The 21,934-nt window shown below is 43.4% G+C and overlaps 1 protein-coding gene across 5 annotated transcripts in view; it reads right to left on the reverse strand.

The window, feature by feature from the left end:
* The window catches only part of GOLGA1 (golgin A1), a 489,123-nt gene that overhangs the window by 233,904 nt on the left and 233,285 nt on the right, over positions 1–21,934 (reverse strand). For all 5 annotated transcript variants that reach the window (XM_085613776.1, XM_085613774.1, XM_085613775.1 and 2 more), the window contains 2 exons: positions 9,815–9,967; positions 6,303–6,398 (listed from right to left, as the gene is read on the reverse strand). In XM_085613776.1, coding sequence (XP_085469902.1) covers positions 6,303–6,398; positions 9,815–9,967 — 249 coding nt within the window. The remainder of the gene's footprint in view (positions 1–6,302; positions 6,399–9,814; positions 9,968–21,934) is intronic.

The following is a 21,934-nucleotide window of genomic DNA, read 5'->3' on the forward strand; positions in this document are numbered from 1 at the left end:
CCCCTGCAGGTGAAAGCCCACGCTCTCTGAGGACAGAAACCATGCCTGCTCCAGAGGAAGGTGTTCACACCTCCTCCAGCAGAATTACTAGTGATTTAGCATATCAAGGCCAGGGACTTCAAAGTCCCTGTTGCCTTTGATATGCGACCCTGGCTTCTCCTTGACCTGGGCGATGTCACCCCCTGCCCTGAGGCCCATTTGGCACAAGGATAGGCAGGAAATTAGCTATGCAGTAGGCATGTTGCACCACCAGGCTAGTCACATCCCTAAGGTGGGCTCCACTAAAGAAGGATTCCATAATCTTGTATTTGGTAGAATTAGTTACTCTGGGATAGGGTTATGCCCACTCCCCACAGGAAGGGATGTAATGACCCCAAAGGTAAGTAGCCCTTGGTTACTACTCTTCAATCACCTTAACACCCCTAAATTCAGTATTTAGGTTGCCCACTGACACCAGGAACTCAGATTCTCCTGACTAAATTAGAAGAAGTACAAAGAAGAGCCGAAGAATGCAAAAACTGTGGACTGGCTGCCTGCCTGCTCCTGTCTCGACACTTGCAAAGACCTAACTTGTCCTGCAGCTTTGCAATCTGCAAAAGCCTTGGAGGGCTGCCAGAATGTCACCAACCAGCCAGCACATCCCTTCAAGTGGAGGAGCCACTTGCTTGCAGGCTCAGACCGCATCAACATGGTACACCAATCTGGTGACCACCAGGTCCACTAAATAAGCAGCAAACTAGGAGGAGGTCTCCATGCTCCATTTGGTCAGATCCATCTCCCGACCAAGTTTGGAGATGCCAGGACCAGCTGTGCAACAATACCCATGGTACCAGAGCCCTTGCAGCAGTCAAGGCTTCTTCAGTGCCCAGCCCGGACACCAACACCACCATGAGACATTAGCATCACCGGGGCAAGCACCAGGAGTGGACCTGTGGTCCTGTTTTATTCCCATCTCCAGGTCAACCCAAAAAGTGAGGGCCTCCAACGTAAGTGACCAAAACACATCTGCACCCGATCCCTACAAACCAAGTCTGAGCCTAGCCACAGTGCACCCTTGGCTCCAGAGACCCTCAAGAACTTAGCCCCCTGCCCCCTTTGGGTACTGCCGGACTGGTCCCCCAGTCTCCACTGGCAGCCTTTTTTTGTTACAGGTTTCCCATTGGCTTCAGTGTTAGCGTTCAAGGTTACCCTTGTGACAAGCACCTCTGTACCCGGACACACCAGGGCAGGTAAACCAAAACTTCTGGTGTTTCTAAGGACCTTGGTCCCTACTTCAATTAAGTCTAGAAGAATAACCCTGTACCTCGACTGCATGAACCCCTATGCAGTATTTGTTTCTCCCATAGGATGCCTCAAATCTGACAGCTGTATTTTCTATGTTTCTAAAAATCGCTAGCTTGAAAAGTACTTACCTAATCTCATATATCTTGGTGTCTAAATTAATGTAAATGTTATTTTTCTAACTTGGTGTTGGATTTCCTTATTGAGTGTGTGTCTCATTTACTGACTCTGTGTGCAGCAAATACCGAACACTTCCCTCTGGTAAGCCTAAGTCTGCACGATCACACCACCACAAATAAAGCACTTTGGGATTGTAAAAGCAACCCTGTACACAAATAAGGGATACCTAGACTCTCTGCACAGTGCACCTCATTTTGGTACACTACATAGAAAGCCAGCTTCCTACAAGCATTCTGGAAGAATCAGCATGGTTTGCACATAGGCAGATGTAAAATGATACTGGGTTAAGTAGTAGGTCTTGGTAGCTGTTTTTCATTTGTCTTTAACGCATGCACAGTAAATAAGATGTTGACCAGGAAGTGTGGATCATTGGAGGTTGAGGTTGCTACTTCAGTTTTTCAAAGAGATTAGAAAAGTGTAGTGGAGCAGATTCAGAGGAAGGCTGCTTCTGTCAGGAGACTTATGTACTGATTTAAGATTCTAATTCTGGAATATCGACTTTAGCTTATGTTTGCTTTTAATAGCTGTTTTTGTTGATGTTTGCTTTTAATAACTGCTAAGCCGTAGCTAAAAGACTTGTGCATAATGCTAGCCTCATCTGTCATTGATGAGACATACTTACTCTGAAGACCTACATTCTCTTTCAGCTAGGGAGGCATTTTTCTGTTAATCAAGGTGTGCACCTTCTCTTTACTTTTTCAAACGTTGTGTTTAGACATCAAAGGTAGTGCTGTCAAGTTGACAGTTTTCAACACTTTTTATATTTAAGGACCGTCTGCTTCTGGTATTTTAAATCCATAAAATATCCTCTGGGAGAGGTTGTAAAAATCTTCTCTGCTACAGAAATGCCCAGTCTATTATTGTCAGTTTCAGCAAATTGTACTTTCTCTATCTTCATACCATGTGAGCCGATTTCAGCCACGGAAAGCCTATGTTTTCTGTGGTCAGCTCCCTAGTCTCTAAGCTAGATCTTTGGGTCATGAGGAAACATGCCAGACATTTTTCCTCACAGTTTGCTCAGCATTTTAGGTTTAAACAAGCAACATTAGTAATAGCGGATTGATTATGATGCACAGGGAGGAATAACCTACAAACTCAGTTGATCGTTTGCCCAAAAGGTCACTGCAGGTTTGTAGCAAAGCATAAACTGTGCAGTCTCGATAACCCAAAAGACTGAAAAAAGGCACACAAAAAATGACAAAAGAAGAAATTGTACCATTCATATTTTTGCTTTGACCTGAAGCTTTATTCTTCAATGGCAACCAGCATACTCAGCATTGTTGGCGACCTGTGGAAGAGGGTTTTGCCGCTGAGCTAATCCATGTCCGGTAACCACCACTGCAGATCTTTTGCAACTTCCTCCAAGAGCTGGATGTTGTCGGAGAGGACTCACTGATGCTGGGCCCACTGAGACTTCAGATCCAACTGCAGAGCTTGCATATGCATGCTTAACCAGCAGGCTGCAGGAGGCCATGAGTCCCAGTAGCCTCAGTCGACCTCACTGAAATCCAGGACAGAGGCTGAAAGATTGGACTCTCTGCCACGAAACCGAACCATGTCCTGAATTATTCTGATGAAGGGAAGCGTCTGAAAAGGAGTCAGGTGTGACTGTCACGTTGATAGTTAACCCCAAAGATAGCAGAAGGTTCACTGCAGTCTGGATATATTTGACAACTGCCTGGGGAGAACCAGTCTTCAACAGCCAGTCATGAAGGCATGTTAGGATGGGGAACCCTAACATACGAAGGAGTGCTGATACCACCGCCATCACTTTCGTGAACACCTGAGGGGAACTGGTGAGAAGAAAGGGGAGCACAGCAAACTGAAAATGTTCTTATCCCACCAAGCACAGCAGGTAGCGCCAATGAGCCTGCAGGACAAGCATATGGAATTAGGGGTCCTGCAGGTCTAACGCCACCATCCATTCTCCATGGTCCAATAACCAATAATTGAGCCAGTGTGAGCATCTTGAATATTTCCTTCCAGAGGATGCTGTTAAGAGGGTGCAGTTCCAAAATAGGACAAAGACCTACACCCTTCTTCAGCACCAGAAAGTAGCAGGAATAACAACCACAACCTACTTTTGGCACAGGCACCTTCTGGATAACCCAAATAGCCTCTCAGGCCAAAGTGCCTGAAAACCCTGCTGTAAGATGGACATATGGTCCTCTATCAGTCGCTCTGGGGATGGTGAAAGGTGTGGCAGAGTGGCAACCAAGGGCAAGGTGTATCCTTTCCGGACTAACTGCAGGACCCACGTCTTTGATGTGATGGTCTACCAACTAAGCAAGAATTGTTGCATCCTGCCTCCAACCCAGTGGCTGTGCTGAAGGGGTTTGTCAGGTGGGGCTGCTGGGGTCAGTGGACTGAGAGGCTCGCTGATCTTGACCGCGTGTGCACTGCGGCTGCACAACTGCTGTGCACCTTGCAGGGGCTGAATTGACTGATGGTATGGAGTACCTCAGCTGAAACTGTGAAAGGAATGGTAGGACTGATGCTGCTGGCGAGGCGTGGCCTATTAACTCAGAGCGTGCTGTGGCATTGGTCTCTTGAAACTGCTCCAGAGCAGAATCTGCCTAGCCCCACACAGGTGAATCCTGTCAACGGCATGCGAACAGACGAATGGACATCACCTGAAAAAACAGCTGACCGTAGTAAGGCATGGCAGATAATGTCGATGCTGGTGCCAAAAGCCCATCCGATGGAATTAGTGGTGTCCAAGCCACAACTAACTTGGCAGCATCACAACTGTCCTGAATGGCTTGGGGTACGACAGGTCAGAGATCTTCCGGGACACCTTGGAGGACTTAACACACACTCACCAAGAACATGGGAACAGGGGCTTAGAGGGCATCTGCCATTCAGAGAACTGATTGCCAAGCTGGATAAAAAATACCCTCTTCTCAAAAGTCTCAGCATGTTTGGAATCCCTATTGGGGGAGTAGTTAAGGTATTCGGGTTTGTCCCTCCTGTACTACCAAGCTTTTAGAGGATGGGTGCGGAGACAAAAATGCAGAGTCATCTGGGGCAGGGAGGTGGCATCTCCTAATCTGGCGACTGACCAGGGGGTCAGAGCATGGTTTGGGCCCAAGCCCTCAAAAGGGTATCTGTAAGTGTCTTATTGAAGGGCAGGAGGGGCTCAGTGGAGGTTTTCCCCCGCTATGGCACTTTAGTCAAGATTTGGTTTTGACCTCTAAGGTGGGGAGCTGGTGGTCAAGAACTTCAGCTAACCTCCAAAACCACTGCATAAGAATCACTCTCAGTGCCAGGACCAACAGGTGAGAGGAGGCCTAACCAAGGTCACTCTCTTCTTCAAGCTCATCAAACCAATGTCCCTCATGGTATAGTTGCCTGTTTCATCATCCTCATCATAATCATAGTCCAAATCCGTGCCAAATAAGAAATGCAACATATGCGGCCTTCCTTGTGGGTGTGGCAAGCCCAGTGGGTGAGGTGGTGTTTCAATAGAAGCAGAGTGTGGACTCGGTGGAGGTCGCAGCGGCACCGACTGAGTCAGAGCACAATGGGCACCTCGTTCTCCGGATGTTGATAGAGTCCGTGTCCACGTCGAGGCTCCAGGAATCAACAGAGAGTAGCGCCAGATTTGCAACAAGAGTCGGAGGCCCAGTGGGTGAGTCAAAGGGTCAAACTAGCATCAACCCACAGTCCTTACCCTAGATGAAGGATCACTCGGATCCTTGGGAGCATGAAGGCATGCCAGACGGAGTTGGTAAGGACCCAAACAGTTTTGGGAAACTCTTCGATCTGTCTTAGTGCTGCAAACGGCCCCAGAAACTCAGGTTGTGCCAGGACAAGTTGTGGGATAGCCTCTAGCGTCGACTGACTTCTGGAGAAGTATCGGGGTGGCATGGTGACACCCTTGCATCTGCTCAAGGGTGTGTGAGAAGCAGGAAGGGGGAGTTCCACATTGGTTTTTGGTGTTTTTTTTTTTTTAATTGCCCAAAAAATTGGAGGGGGATGACAAGCTACCTCTGGAATGATTCCTACGACTTCTGGATCTGGAACGGGTTTGGGACTGACCCTTTCACTTGGAACAGTCTTGAAACGGACATGCCCGGGGCTTGGCGAAAGTCTTACCTTGCGGTCTCGTATGGCAGTCGGGTTTTTGATGGACAGTCGCTACAGGTCTTAACGTTGTGGCTCAGCCACAGGCAAACCTGATGAGTGTCTGTCACAGACATTTGTTTGCAACAACCCCTTACAGGGTTTGTATCCTGTCATCTTGGGAGGTGACATTTCTCTTGCACACTGAAATTTTGGGGGTTGAAGAGCTGTCTTAAAGAGACGACAGGTAGGCTCTGGATCTGCTTCTGGTGGCGCGGAAAGAAAGCAAATGACATCAGCACATGAACGTGGCGCCTATGTACACCCCACAAGTCATTTTCTGAGCAGAACGGCATCAGTGAGGAGCTGTATGGCGCCACCTACTGGCGTACAGACGTAATACTCTAACGTTTCTAGATCTAGTCTGACATCTAGGGAATTATCAAAAATATAAGGAATCTGTGGTTAAAATCTATCAGAAATCGGTAAACTAGCTAAGTTCAACGGATCAAGTAATTACTGAAATGGGACCATTGAATAAACAGGATTAAGGGAAAAGCTCATTTTTCCCAAAGACACTGGGTCCAGTAAAAACTTTAAATTTGTATTCATGTGGAGAAATAGGAACTCACATTTCCCTAGTGTCTCTAGTCTTCCCTTGGTTTTCAAAACTATGCACAATGTACTAATCGGCTGAATCTCAGGGAACTTAAAGTGGTGCCCAATTTTCAATTTATTTACACAACTGATGGAAACCATTGCAACATAATAAATACCTTTAACCTGCTGTGTTCTGCCTCATGCTTTCTTAAAGAATTTTCACATTCATATTTCATTTCTTTAAGGTCCTCATTTTCCTGTTCCAGTTGGCCCTGGAAGGGAGGACACAATTATGTGAGCAATGTATGACATGTTTACTGACAATTCCTCAAATACACAAGTTTTCCAACATTTTTCATGCAGGTCATGGATTGATCTTGACATTATTATGATGCATGAAACCTTTCCCAAAACAATATGTTCCATGAGAGTTTGAGTAAATTTATCATTTAAGATGCAATTTCAGAGTTTGCATTACTTCAAACAGCTGTAAGGACATAAGCCTTACAAATATTACTACAGAATTTTGAATACTACCGCTGAAACAATTAGTGCTTCAAACGCAAGCAGTGGAAGGATACAATTAACACATTCATGCTTCAGCGGAGGGACAGCCTACACAAGCTAATAAATAAAAAGCATGCAAACAACAGTGTCAGTAAAGCTTAGCAATGGGAGAGCTCTAAACCCACTGTAAGCTAAGCTGACAATAGGTCTTTTCACCAACAGGCAGTTTGTGCGGTCTGGTAGGCAAGACCAAAAAACCTGGACTGAAGCAATTCATCACACATGACCCTGGGAAACTTGGCAGCTATGGTGATATCTGCCGCCACAATCATCCCTCTCTCCAGTAACTAAAACATTGAGACCCAAGTTAAACTCACTACCCTTGTCTCTGAAGCAGTCCATACAATGGGTGAATACAGGCAATTGTCACCGAACCTCACCGAAACCCTCTCCTGCCACAATCCAACCACATCTAGAGGTTATGGCATCCTCTGCCTACTTGGCCAACCTCCCTTTTCCCAATACCGTTCTTGCTTATTCTACCTTCAGGGCACACTTCTCTGAAATGCCCTGCCCTTGAAATTAGGGATATTCTACCACTTTCCCGTTTTAATAACAGGGTTTAAAAACCCCTCTCTCAAATCTAAACATTAACCAGCATAGTGTAATGTCATATGTCCTTGATCCTACAAATAAATGCAATTCCTCTACACTGAGTCAGTGAAAATCACCTGTATTCGTCGTATCTCTTCAAACTTGATGGCATCCATGATCAGTCCATCAATGTTTTATGCTATCAATTAACCTATTTAGGTACCTTATGTGCCAAAAGAATGCTTCATTTGAACATGCAGCCAAATAAACAAATGGAAATTAATTACACATTTTTCAATGCCTTTTTTTAGAGCAAGTTGGGGTAGTTTTTCTCAGTCATTGCATTTTTTTGGCAACGTTTCAAACCAGTAAGCTCCAGTTTCCCATGAATTTTCTATATTTCTCAGGGTAATTTTGTTATCAAAGCCCAGCCCAACAAAATAAAAAACGACATTTTAGTTTCCAAGTCATGTTAAGCTACTTTTTGTCGGACTTCAAACATCACTTGTTAAAAACATTGATGAATGTATTCATATTACATATTAGTAATGCAACGGTCCGTGTGTTTTCATTATACGTTGCAATCCTTTTCATAATCCAATGGCCCACTAATCACTTGCAAAACCAAGAACTATTAAATGAATATACTGAAAGTGATAAATAAGTTTTGATATAAGCTCTACATTAAGAAAAGAAACCTTCTGTCATGACACTTTGATCATTCAATGATAATCTTTTGTATTACATACTTAGTTAATTTTGTTTATTTTAGAATAAAATAACATGCATATGATAAAAAAGGATTGTGAAAAAAAGCAGACTCCCTACCTACCTGTATTCCTCCTAAAGGATAACCTCTGGAATAACTCTAGATATAAACATCTGAAAACAAACAAACCTCCTGGCAACCCCTGTGGAAATTGCTCTCCAGGACAACTGCAATACTAACTACACTCCACTCCACTATCTACAAAGATTCTGGAAACCAGAAAGAAGCCTACAACATTCCAAGCACATAACCACCGCTTCCACTAAACTCGACGATCATAATACAAATTTGCACCCCAGCTACCTTAGAAACATCTTCGGACAGTAAAAGCTGACAAGAGGCCCAGTATTTGCTCCCCACAGCTGCCTTCTCAGTAAATCTAAGGGATTGAAGGGAGAGCTTTTCATGTACAAAGCGAGAGATTCTGGAACATCTTCCTCATACTTCGCCAAAACTGTATAAGGAGGTGCAAAGTTACCTCTACAATTTCACCTATTATCACCAATGCATAACACCTCAGCTCCATTATGAGACAGAGCACATACTTATGAGAAAATCAAGGAGAAGCCAATAGCAGTAGGTACATCATAAGAAGATGTGTTAACATTAAAAGTAATGAGCTACTGGCAAATCTGTGGAAGCTTGCAGTCTGCACCAAATCTCTAATGGATGTCAGAGCTCAGAAATAGCGCCATAAAAAACTAGCATAAATCAATAGCTACCTTCTCCAAGGTTAATGAAATCACAAACAGAAAACATACAATACTGTACATAAAGCATTCATATTTTATGAGGTTAAGAGAATTACTGACTACATATCGCATACCGCCAACAAGAATCTCCTAGCCTCATCATGATGAAGCACTAATGAAATCTAGACCACTCTGACACTGTACATAGCCATGCAGGACGACAAATATGGAACAAACTATAGAGTGAGGAAAAGGGCCATAAAGCACCTCACCGAAACGCAGCACTACTAGATGGTCTGAAAGAGGATTAAGGGTTAAAATGTATGTTCCATACAGAAAGCCAGAATATGAGTAAGCCCAAGCTGCCATAAACAACTGGCCCATTTGGTGCAGTAATCAAAGTTTATTTGTTACACTAATACATGCAGATTAATTACCCCACGTAAAACACCAACAGTTCTAATTAGTGGCAAAAGATTACAAATAGTAAACTATCTGGCAAAACACTCTGTTAAATGTCAGCATGTACAAGTCCTTCATACTTCTGATGGAACACATGTCTTACATTGAACATAGATTACCTTTCAGGGCTTTAATACATTTCTGATGGAGCACATGCTTCAAGTGGAAAGGACGATTACCTTCCAGTGTTTCATATGCCAATAATTTCATTTTGCACCTACTTGTAGTTTGTGTGTGCAGCAATCTTTTCTGCAATAGATACAGTATTTGTTTATTTACGTTATTTATCAGAGCGCCGCTGCACTAGGCATTCGAAAGTTTCACAAAGAACTGTTCCAGTCAAAGTAACCAGGGAAAGAAGCCCATGGACGTGGGCGAATGAGCATAAGTCCATGGCGCTCAGAGTGCGACTTCCCCTTCGGAAGGATTAATACTTCAAGGATGCCCTTCACCAGGGTGTCTTATGAACAAGTGACACTTAGCACTTTTCAAAAGTCCATTTGGAAAAGAATGGTTTGATTTACTTTGGTTTCAGCCAACACAGGTATTCTTCATTGTTTTTACTACTAGAAAGTAAAAAAAACTTTACGGTCTAAGTGCAACACAGCAGATTACAAGTTGGCATCAGTGATATCAGATTCTGCCAAAGGCTTTCTTAACTTACGATTTTGTGTTGTGCAGTTGTTTTGTCAATCTCTCGGGCAGTTTCCAAGGCAGTTATCTGAGTTTCAAGCCGGTTAACTTTCTCGGCACACTGATGCTTGACTGTGGACATCTGCTGCTGGAGTCTGCTGCTTTCCGATTCTAGATCAGATTTCTTATAAAACATAAAAGACAAAAATGAAGGATTAGCTTCTGAATGTAACTAGCTAGTCAGTAGCCTGCAATTAATAGGAGGTAAACTGCAAGCAGTTGTTTGAATCCCACAAAAGACAGGCTTCCACACTCCCTGAGTAAACCGAGTACTATTAAAGAGAGTAATAAACAGAGGAATTAAGCACTATATAATAAAACATTATTAACATCTATGCATGACATTCCCAGTGTTTACTGATATGTGACATTCACATTCATTTTCATCATCCATACAGCTACAAATATAAAAGAGCCCTTTCAGTCAACCAAACAGAAAACTATAGCTCCAGGTGCAAGACACCAAACTGATATTTCTGAAAGATGCTGCACCCGAGAAAGATTTTGAACTTTTTTTAGATTTAAGAATGTATTTATTATTTGTTTATAGGCAAACGTTACAAACAGTGTACCAGTAACGAGTTTGAACATTCAAGCCATCACCTCATATGTGAGATAATAAATAAACAGCCTTAATTCTGTTAAAAGGGGCTATTACATAAATAACATCACAATAGGAATAATTAGCTGTCAATCCTTCTCTACATGACAATGGCATACCTCTCCGTGGTTGCCCTCAGAGGTTAGTCCTCTGACCCCCTTCCGTCCTCTGCGGAGCCCGCCTCGCGCTCTCTAAATTTAGCACGGGTCCCCAGCCACATTGGTAAATACTCCTGTGCAAGGTCATCTCTCCTACAGTGACGGAGGGATTTTAAACTTTACATAGTGTTTATCAACAAGGACTGATAAATAAATATCAGATTGAGATGCATTGGAAATATATCAAATACATTCACAGCAAACACTAGCCTTTTAGGTTAATGTGGGGCAAACTGATTTCTCAGTAGCAATTTTGAGACTTCCTAAAGTGGAGATTTCAGAGGGCTTAAAAATTAGATTACTAATGAACTCAACATGGAAAACAAAATAGGAACGAGGTGGCCAAGTTACAAGGATCAAGTAGTGCTGGGGATCCAACTATAGGTAAAGCAGCTAAAGTCCTTGTAAACCCTTATCAACTTATTGCCAACTTTAAACAAGACACCCGTCCCAAAATGGAGCCAGTGTAGAGCGTATACAATTCCAGGCCTCAAAAAAACATAAAAATTTTACTAGACCTGCAGGACTAGTAACTTGAATAACCCCCTCAACCTAACTGTAAAGTCCTTGCCCATTAAACTGGTCTCATTATGTCATCCTAGGTAAATATTGTATTCTGCAAAGCCACCCTTTTCTTCATTATCACATGAGAACACCTTACAGTATGTGAGTTGGGCATTCCTGCTGTACAAAAAATCTATTTTGTTTGATTTAATGGACTAAACGTTTGCTCCATGCATAATAAGACTATCGCAAATATAGGGTACACATGTCCCTGACTTGCCTCTTAGTTCACTGTAGGAAAGTGCCCCTTTTTGACATCGTCTCCCCCACTTTTTGCTTTGTAATTGATGCAATTTAGACAGAAGTGCACTGGCTTCCTGCTATCCAGGTCCTCAGTTCCAGTTCTCTTTCCCTAAAACTGAACAATTGTTCCCCCAATTGGCAATACGTTTAGCACCCCTGTTAGTCCCTAGTAAATGGTACCCCTGGTACCTAGGGCATGGGCACTAAAGCGGGTCCCTCAAGCCTGCAGCATGTATTGTGCCACCCTCACCACACTCATGCAAACTGACATTGCAGGCCACGAGACATGGTGCAGACAAAAGTGAAGGCATGAAATGGCACACCTCCTGTGTGCCATGCCTGCAGACACTGCATACAATATATGTAAGTCAGCCCTAAGGCAGGGTGCATTATAATGCATGCGAGGGCACACCAGCTTGAGCAGATATGTCCCTGTGATGTCCATGTCGATTCTTGGATACTACTAGTGAACAGGGAAGCCATCTTGAGCATATGTACTGGGAACTGGTGATTACAAGTTCCGAGTGGTTATCAAACATCCCATATTAATAAATGCACACTTATTCCAGTGATGGATATGTTAATACATCCACTCATAGGGTAGCTAAGAGGTACTCACTGAAACCTACCAGCCCACTGGAGTGCTGGCTGGCTGACTAGTCCAGTCCAGCCAGCCACATCGCGCATCTGACCCTTTAAGAGGTGAGAGTCCTGCCATCAGAGGTCAGGAATAATGCCTGCTCTAGCAGGAGGTGTTTACACCTCTTCCAAACAGGATGGCTAGCAATCAGCATATCAAGGTTGGAGGCTTCAAAGCCATGTCGTCTTTGATATCAGATATGGCATCTGCCAGACCTGGGAGATGCCTGCCCCTGAAGCCCATTTGGTACTAGGACATGTGGTAAATTAGTTTGTGAAGTAGGGGTGGAGCGTCAGTTGCACCCCTACGGTGAGCTACCTGATTGTACCCACTCTAGGACAATACTGGCATCTTGGTGATGGCAGAATTTAGGAAACTGGGACAGGGTTATGCCCACTTCCCACAGGAAGTGGTCATATAGGGAGCGTAGTAACCCAAAGGGTATGTGGCCCATTGGCTGCTACTATCCACTCCCCTAACACCCTAAATTTAGTATTTAGGGGGCTTACTGAATCCAGAACTTCAGATTCCACTGACTGAAAAGAAGGAGGACACTGAAGAGCCGACCCCAGCAAGAATTGAAGACTGCTGTGAACGTTTGGTGGCAATCCCTGCCTGACGTACAGAGAATCAACAATTGCAAAGGATACGACTCATCCTGCAGCTGTGCATCCTCCACAAGCCCCGGAGGGTTGCCAGCACTTCGCCCAGCAGCCAGCATTTCCCATTGGACTGGAGGAGCTACTCTCCTGCAGCCTTCAGGCACCGACAGCAACATCAGAGGTTCTAGAAGCTGCTGTTCACCAGGTCCACAGAGGAGTAGCCGCCCAGGAGAAGGTCAGTGCACTCAAGGAGATCAAAGCCGTCTTCATGCCAAGCCTGAAGACGCCAGCACCTCCACGAGCACGTATGCACCAATACCAAGGGTACTGAACCCTTGCTACAACCAATGTTTGTTTAACATCCAGTCCGGGCGCCAACGACATCACCAACGCCCAGCCGACAAGGGACACCAGCACCACAGAGGCCAGCACTGAGAGTGGCCATCTGTCCTGTTTTTGTCCTCTATGCTGGTCCTGACCGACAACCGTGAGGGCCTTCAAGCACGAGAGCCAGCAGACTACAAATACTCTGCATCCGAGGTGCCCGGCCTGGGCCCAAGGAAACGACTGCTCCCCATGCTCCCAGGACCCTCACAACACGTCCCCAAGCCCCCCCACCCCCCCGCAGCCTATTTCCAGATGGCCCCCTTCCCTTTTAACATGTAGCGTGCAAGGCTCCCAACCCCTCCAGCACCTCTGCACTCAGACTCACCGGGGCAGATAAAACTGATCAGCTGGTGGAATTTCGGTCTTGTCCCTCTACCACCTCATGGCCGAAAGGGGTCCCACGGAAATGAATTGCAAAGATATATGTGCAGTAAACGTTCTTTCTCACATAGGAAAGCATTACTGCGTAAAAATGCACTGTTGGTTAACATTGCTAAAATTGTAAAATGTCTACTACGAAAAAGTGCTTACCGGATTACGAAGTTCTTGGTTTCAAAATATATAAAAATACCTGTTATTTTTCTAAATTGGTGGGGATATCCTTTCTGAGTGTGTCCCTAATTTATTGGCTCTGTGTGTGCAATAAGTGTCTAACACTCCTCTCTGATAAGCCTTAGGCTGCTCGACCACACTACCCTAGATAGAGCACCTTGGGATAGCTAGAGCAAGCCCCTGTCCACTCATAAAGGATACCTGCACTCTGTACACAGCATACCTCTTTTTAGTATACCATATACTCACTTTTAATAAATGTATTACTAAAGCATGGTGTGGTAGTGCACTGTCATTTACGGATCACACATTTTATATTGAAATGGCCAACTTCTTTCCCACTAACATGCAGTTTTACTTATAAAACTATATAGTGCATAAACAATAATCTGTGGAAATTGGGTTCAGCAAATATATTTATCATTTGCGCATCACCAAGTAAAGCGTTCTGATATGTTTTCACCCTATTCAATTTTTTTTCCATCACACAGAATTACAAAACAAGGGTTTTCATAACTACTGAAATTTATTTTGAAATGTTTGCTCAGTTCACCATTTAGCTATTTAAATGTGTGTTGGAATAAAACGTGAAAACCTACTGCCTTTCATTTCACACTTTTTGCGCAGCTCGTTTGTCAGACAGCTCACTTCACAAAATACTCGAACTTTTCAGTTCGAGAACGAAAGATAAAAGTAGATGTAAACTGACTTTTGACCTCCATCTCTCAACACAGAATAAATGTGACAGGATACAAACAAGATTTAAAGGCATCTTCAATGCTCCATTAATTTGTAGCGAATGTAAAAATTTTTGTCAGCTCGCCAGAAGGGGGAAAAGTCCATAAATATACCTCACCCTGATCAAATCTGACTCGCCATAGTGAGTGGACGAGGACATTTGTCGAGGCCTGATTTGCAATCTGGTGTAACTACAGGGCCATAATCAATAAGGATTCCAGAGGTAAGAGGACAAAAGAATATGTTTATTTTGGATTGCGTCATCTGGCTTTCATAAAAACAACATGTATAACATAAAATAAGTGTAGTTCCACATGGATAATACATAGCAAACATTTAAAAATATGAATTATTCAACAATCTTTTAGAAACTGCGTCTTTTTTCGAAAAGATAATAATTGACAATTTGAATACCACCTAATATTTTTGCTGCCCATACCAAAATAGCTCATTCTGCATATTTTACCAAGGTACTGCCTGTGTTAGATATCCCAAGGATCTACATAAGGCATCTTTTATGTGTAATTCCTGCTGCTGTGGAATTACACAGATGTGAGGTCCAGCCAAAATACTAAAAATATTTCCCATGTTGGTAACATTAGTGTTTGCTGTATATTCTAAGGCAAACTCTTTAATTTGTCTCACCTACACCATGAAAAATGAAAGAATCTGCTGTGAACAAAAACACTATCATTGAGTTATCTGATTTGCAGATTCTGAAGCCTACAAATCACTTGCTCAGGGATACCCCAAAGCCACAAAAATGAATTTTCTAAGGCATAGATTGGGGATTCTGCCGTGTGCTCAGCATCTTCCACCATGGCTGAGGACAACAGCACAAGACACCTGTATACTGTGTAACACCAGGCAAGGAGATATTTTACACCCAATCTCCTCATGCAAGGAACTGCATCAAGAACGGCAGCGGCTCCTAAAAGAACCTCTTAAGCAGATAGTTACCCGTACCAGGAGGCAAGCAGTGCCGGCCTGCTTACAACCGGAGAACACACAACTGAACTGCAGACTGGTAACACTCCTCATGCTGGCCGAACAAAAAATGCCCAAAACACCGATAATTTGATTTAACAAACACAATGCTTGGACAATGCAAGATGTTCTGCAGATTGGAAGAGACCTTTGCTTTGACCACATCAAGGACAGTTCTTCTGCACTTTAGTGAACAACCTCGCAACAAGTCCAGATAACCTGAACATCATACGAAAGACAATACTGGTCTATGGCCAAGTCCGGTTGGAGCCAAAACTCTGTGACTGCACATCACTCCACCCCGCGAAATAATGACATTCACTAATGCCACTACTATTAACTCTGTTTTTAAACTGTAGATCATATTTCTACCTTGGGTTTTAACTGTTTTCACTTGAACATATTTTTTCTACAACATAGTGTTCAAAAAGGTGGCAATCGCTGACGAAATTATATTCAACGTTTGTCTAAATTTTATTTGTTTAAATGCTAATATTGCAATGGTTTTGTTAACTATGCAAATAAAGAAACTTGAAACTTACAAAAAAAAAAGTTCTGAAGTCATTATGGCAAATTTGAATTCTTTTATTCTATAGTACCTTAATCATCCATTTCTTCCTAGGATATCGGTGAATTTGGCATAAAAAGAGAAAATGGGCTTCAAATTCAACATCATCCTTAAATGATTACAATACACAGGTTTGCGTAATAGCCAATAATGGTAAAATTTGACATCTAAATCTGATCTAAAAAATATTCAAGGAAGATGTGGCCAAATGCCCATAATGGGGAACACCATATCCATGGGCTCCTCGTCGGTTTCCTGAATTACAAAAGAGTATAACAAATTTAACAAGCATTTGCAATGCAATAGGTCTCGCATTTACTCGAGTTTGAGCTATTGGCATTGTAAATGACAATGCCTTTTATTTATGTTTTGGTTTTTAAAACCTAAATAAAAGGCATTGTCATTCACAATGCCAATAGCTTAAGCTCGTGTAAATGTGAGACCTATTGCATTGCAAATGCTTGTTTTGCTCATTGTCCTACTGTAAAAGGGGGAATAACTTTATGAAAATCAGCCTTTGCCTGGTGTCAACGGGAAGAGTTCAGTTCGAAGTGCTGGGCTTCCGACACTCTATACATGAACGAAAGCAAGCCCAGGCGTCATTCGCTTTGCTGGACCTCATGACTGAAGAGCTTCCTGAGTTCTACGGTGTAGAGGCCTGCCACCGGAGGGTGACACTACGTAGAATAAAATACGACAAAGAAAAAGACACCCAAAGTCACCATAATCATGAGCGGAAGAGCCTCAACCACCAAAACGAAAATGCCCAGAAAAGAAAGACTGCAGAAAAAGCATATGGAGAAAAATGTTTCGGGGAAAATAAACAATTATTACACACGGCTGTTGAAAACTTCACATTGCCCAAGTGTAGGACTAAAGGGCTATGTAACAAAAACATTGACAACAGTAAGAAACCAATAAACAAGAGAATATAAAAGCATACCACAAAATGTAAATAATGTACTGCTTCAGATAACATAACATTCCGTAATTGTAGACAGGATTTATACAGTACTCATAATAGATGGAAAAAGACAGCCGATTACCAGGATTCAATAAAAAAAAAAAATACACACACAAAAAATGAGTTTATTACAAAGGCTTTATTTCTCATCTACAATCACACATCCGCCTGTTGCAGATAGTACTACTGGTTAAAGTATTTAATTTTTTTCCCCCTGCTTTTGTAACTGAGATCTTGAACGTAAGTTCTGGATCAAGGTCGAACACAATTTCCTTTATTTATAGCACATTCATAACCATGAGTGGATATTGTAACTATGAATTTGTCTGACCACACACGTATGTATATAGGTACGTATTTATGCAGCATAACATTCTAGTTGTAAGTTTACTAGCATCACTTGTTAGCGCTATTTGGCGTTATGACAAATTAAGTTGACCAAACCTTAAAACCTCCCAAACCATATTCGCAATATGGGTGCAGGTGGCTAAGGGCAACATATTCTCTCTTCCTGTATGCCAAGTAAGCTGGGAAAGAGTCTGAACTTGTGATGGGGAGCTTTAGATGACCTTTTTCATGAGATCGGAAAACCATGGTTGTCTCGCCCACACTGGAGTCACAAGAATGAGCGTACTGATAATTATATGTACATCAAATGAGACAGGTGAAAAAGCGTTAGCAAACATTTAGGACCATCTCATTGAGAGCACATTTCCAGTTAAAAATAATGTAGAAGCCTGAGCATGAAGTCTTTGCATTTTTCCTTGAGACAAAAAACCTATTGATGAATATTTTAAAAATCCTATTTGTTATTCCGCTTGTTCCTCAACTTATGGTCCTCTGATAGGAGATGATAAGCAATGAAGTGGAAGTTGCGAATCAAACCCAACCCCAAATCTCCTGTGCTAACACTGACTGGGGAAATGTCTTGCTCACCCCTTCTTGTGCACATAAAGCTTTGCAATATTACATCTGTGAAAACTTGCAATACACATCCTAATACTTACATTTTAACACCAGCTACGTTGTCTCAAGCTTTAACATTTTGATTTGTTGCACTGCCTCTTTTAGACTATTAGCCCCCTTGGATAATCCAGGCTGGAATTCATCTGCTGCATTGGTCAATGCCAAGACTGCATGAGTTCCACCAACTCAAACATTGGATACTACCAATCCCTACTTCCTCAATTTGTCTCATTTGTAGGGGGAATATGAAACCAGATGAACGCATGATGCCATCACACCCAACAGTCGCATAACTGTCCTCAATGTAAGAGACTGAGATACATCACAAGGAGAATATGTTTCTGAAAGGTCAGTACTCTCTTAGGTATTGCAGTTGCTTAAACTTTCTATGTGTTTATATATGTACACAGAACATTTTTTATTTAGGAGGTACCTGGCAATCTTTTTTCATATTTACAGTGCATCCTAGTGTGCATAACAACTATAGGATACTTTGCTGGCATTGTTGACGCTTGCTCTCCATCAACCAATCGTCAAGACAAGGACACACATGTATTCCCTGTCGCCTCAAATGTCCTCACACCACTGCTAGAGTTGCACCCCTGGTGCAGACAGTACACCAGAGGAAGTACTTTGCATTGATAATGTTTGTCACTCACCACAAACCATAGGTACTTTCTGTGCTTTGGAATGTGAAAACAAAGATCCTGAAGTCTATCTGTGGTTGCCAAGGAGTCATGTTTTTTAAAATTTATTTTTTTAAGAACAGAAGGATATCTCGTTATGTTATCTTAAATCTTAAAACGGGTCACAATGCCTCAAGAGTGTAGGAAGCTGTACCAAATGAGGTGCACTTTGTAGAGAGTCCAGTTATCCCTTAGAAGTGTACAGGGGCATGTTTTAGCAATACCAAGGTGTTCTATTTGTGGCAGTGTGGTCGAGTAGCCTTAGGGTTATCAGAGGGGAGTGTTAGGCATTTGCTACCTAGACACAGTCAATAAATGAGACACACTCAGTAAGGAAATCTGACACGAATTCAGAAAAACAATATAGATTTTTGTATTAATCTCTTCAGGATCAGATAAGTACTCATCGTGTTAGCGATTTTCTGAAACTTATAAAATGCAGCTGTCAGGTTTGAGGCATGAACTTTGAATGCGGTAATGTTATCGTATGGGAGAAACATACACTGCATAGGGTCACTTGGAAACGACTTACAGGACTGTTCTTCTGGACTAAACGCAAGTAGGGACCAAGGTCCAAGAAAGCACCAAGAGTTCAAGATTACCTGCCCTAGCGTGTCCAGGTGCAGAGGTGCTTTTAGCAGTGGTAGCCACGAAAGCTACATGTCGACATCAATGGAGAACAGTACCTGCAAAGAAAAGGCTGCAAGTGGGGACTGTGGGACCAGTCCGGCAGAAGCCAAAGGGAGGCTCAGCTCAAGGATCTCAGGACCACAGAGACACCGTCGGTTTCAATGGACTTGGACTGGGGTGTTGCATAGGTGTTTTGTCTGGCGGGCCAACGATTTTGAGGCTTTCACAGTTCCCAGTGTACCTGCTGAAGAGGGAGAAGAAGCACAACAAGACAACTTCTGGTGTGGTGCTCGCCTCTGGTGTAGATCCTCGACGTGCAGGTAAGCTGTAGCGCCCGTGGTGTTCAGACTGAACTCAAACTAGCTTTGGTGCTTGCGTATTGGTGCATATAGCCTCCAGGGTGGATAAGCATCTCAAAGAATGGATGGATCGATGGGGCTGACCTCCTGGACATTCAGTAACCTCCTCCTGGGCTGCTGCTGCGTCTGAGGACCCAGTGGTCAGCAATCAGTGAACCAGACTGTGCGGTCGTTGGCTGCAGAGAAGTGGCTCCTTCACTTCAAGGGAGATGCTGGCTGGTTGGCAAAGTGCTGGCAGCCCTCCGAGGCTTTGGAGGATGCACCGCTGCAGGACGAGTTGGGTCTTTGCAATTGTCGGGACAGGAAGGCAGGCAGGGTTTTGCGCCAAGTCCACAGCTAGTCCTCAGTTCTTGCGTTCGTTGGTTCTTCTTTAGTCAGATGAATCCGAGTTCCTGGTATCAAGGGGCCACCTAAATACTGAATTTACGGGTGTTAAGGGAAGTGAAGGATAGCAGCCAATGGTCTACTTACCTTAGGGATCACCACACCCCCTATATGACTACTTCCTGTGGGGAGTGGGTATAACCCTGTCCAAGAGTTCCTAATAACACCAAAAACAAGACAGTGAATGCTTCTTTCGTGCAGCACATCAGGCAGCCCACCTTACGGGTGTGACTAGTCTAGTGGTGCAACACGCCTACTTGCATAGGTAATTTCCCACCTGTCCTGCTGCCAAATGGGCATCAGGGCAGAAGGTGGCATCTCCCAGGTCTGAGGAAGCTGGGATTGCATATCAAAGGCAGCAGAGGCTTTGATGCCCCTGGCATTGATATGCTAAATTGCTAGCCATCCTGATGGAGGAGGTGTGAACATCTCCTCTGTAGCAGGTGTTGTTTCTGGCCTCAGACAGTGTGGGCTCTCACCTGCAGGGAGTCAGAAACATGTCTGTAGAGGCAGGCAGGAAGATGCCAGTCAGCCAGCACACTAGATAGTGGTATGTTTTTCAGGGGGCACCTCTAAGGTGCCCTCTGCGGGAATGTCATAATACATCTTGTACTGACAACAGTACAGATTTTCTAAGACAAGGTGCCTGATACCAAACACCATAGGTTTCAGTCAAGGCATCATGTAGCTGGCGGAACTCATAATGATCAGTGCCCAATAAATATACTTAAGATGGCCTCACTATTCACTTGTACCTTCCAGTAATTGAACTAGATAGCACAGGGTCATATCTGCCTATGCAGTTATGCCCTCACATGTAGTATAATGCACCCTGCTTTAGGACTACAAGGCCTGCTATAAGAATAACTAACATATATTACACGCAGTGACTTTGGCATGGTACACAGTGAGTGTGCCATGTCATGTTTTCACTCACGCTGTGCACCATGTCACGCAGTCTGCAATGGCAGGCTGCATGTAATTTGCATGGGGCTCCCTTGGGGTGGCATAACATGCTGCAGCTCTTAAGGACTCTATTTGGTACCCATGCCCTAGGTACCAGGGGTAACACTTACTAGGGACTTACATGGGTGCCAAAGTCTACCTTGATTTAGGGAAAGAGCACTGGCACTGAGGCCTGGTCAGGAGGGACCCAGTGTACATAGGTCGAAAAACATTAGTACCAGTGGCAACAAGTGGGGGTGACAATGACAAAAATGGGAACTTTCCTACAATGAGGAAAAATACAGAGTTCACTCCTAGAACCTTTTTGCTTGAGGCACGTCTTCAAATGCTTTCTTTTCCAAGAAAGCATTTAACTATTCAGTAGCAGTGGAATGCGGCCTTTCTTTACATGCCTGATTTTTGGCCTGACTGCTGTTATAGTCACTAATTCCATGCAGTAAGCTCTCTGTAGATTTCCAGGGTAAATTCGTCTTAGATTACATTGGTCCAGTCTTCGTGAAAGAACCTCAGATGCCCCCCTAATAGGTGTAATGGTGAGGGCGAATAGACTGTCACTTGGAATAAGGGCAAGAACATCTAGGGTTCTGTGCTTTTCTTCTTCAAGCACAAAAGGGCTGCTGTGCTCGTTGACCTTGTTGCCAGAGGGTTGATGCAGACAGCTGCTGATATGTAAATCACTCTGGCCATATCCCTGTTGAGTGTGCTCATCTTACCTGTGCCTGCTTTGAAGTGACAGCGACAAACTTTTTTTTTTCTTCCTTTTTTAGCATTTTGTCAACTGGGTTGCCAAAAACTGCTTTTCATCTAATGAAATGTTTTGTACATATCTGTTTGCCCCGTATTAAATCCTGATATGCAAAGACATGCAAAGCCAGATTTTCCTTCTGACAACTGAACACATGCTTGAGCAGACAGCAGGTATTTTCCTCCAATACTCACTCAAGGCAGGTGTTGGAGATAGTTTTACTCTTCTGGACTAAACTACAACTTACTAGAGCAGTGGAGTGGAATTAGCAATTCTCCATAAATCACTAGCTATGGACCTCCCCAATTTCTTACCAAATGCTTTCCATATCTGACCTTCTTTCAAGAGATG

The sequence above is a fragment of the Triturus cristatus genome, chromosome 1_2 (genome assembly GCF_964204655.1).
Source record: "Triturus cristatus chromosome 1_2, aTriCri1.1, whole genome shotgun sequence".
Taxonomy (NCBI): domain Eukaryota; kingdom Metazoa; phylum Chordata; class Amphibia; order Caudata; family Salamandridae; genus Triturus; species Triturus cristatus.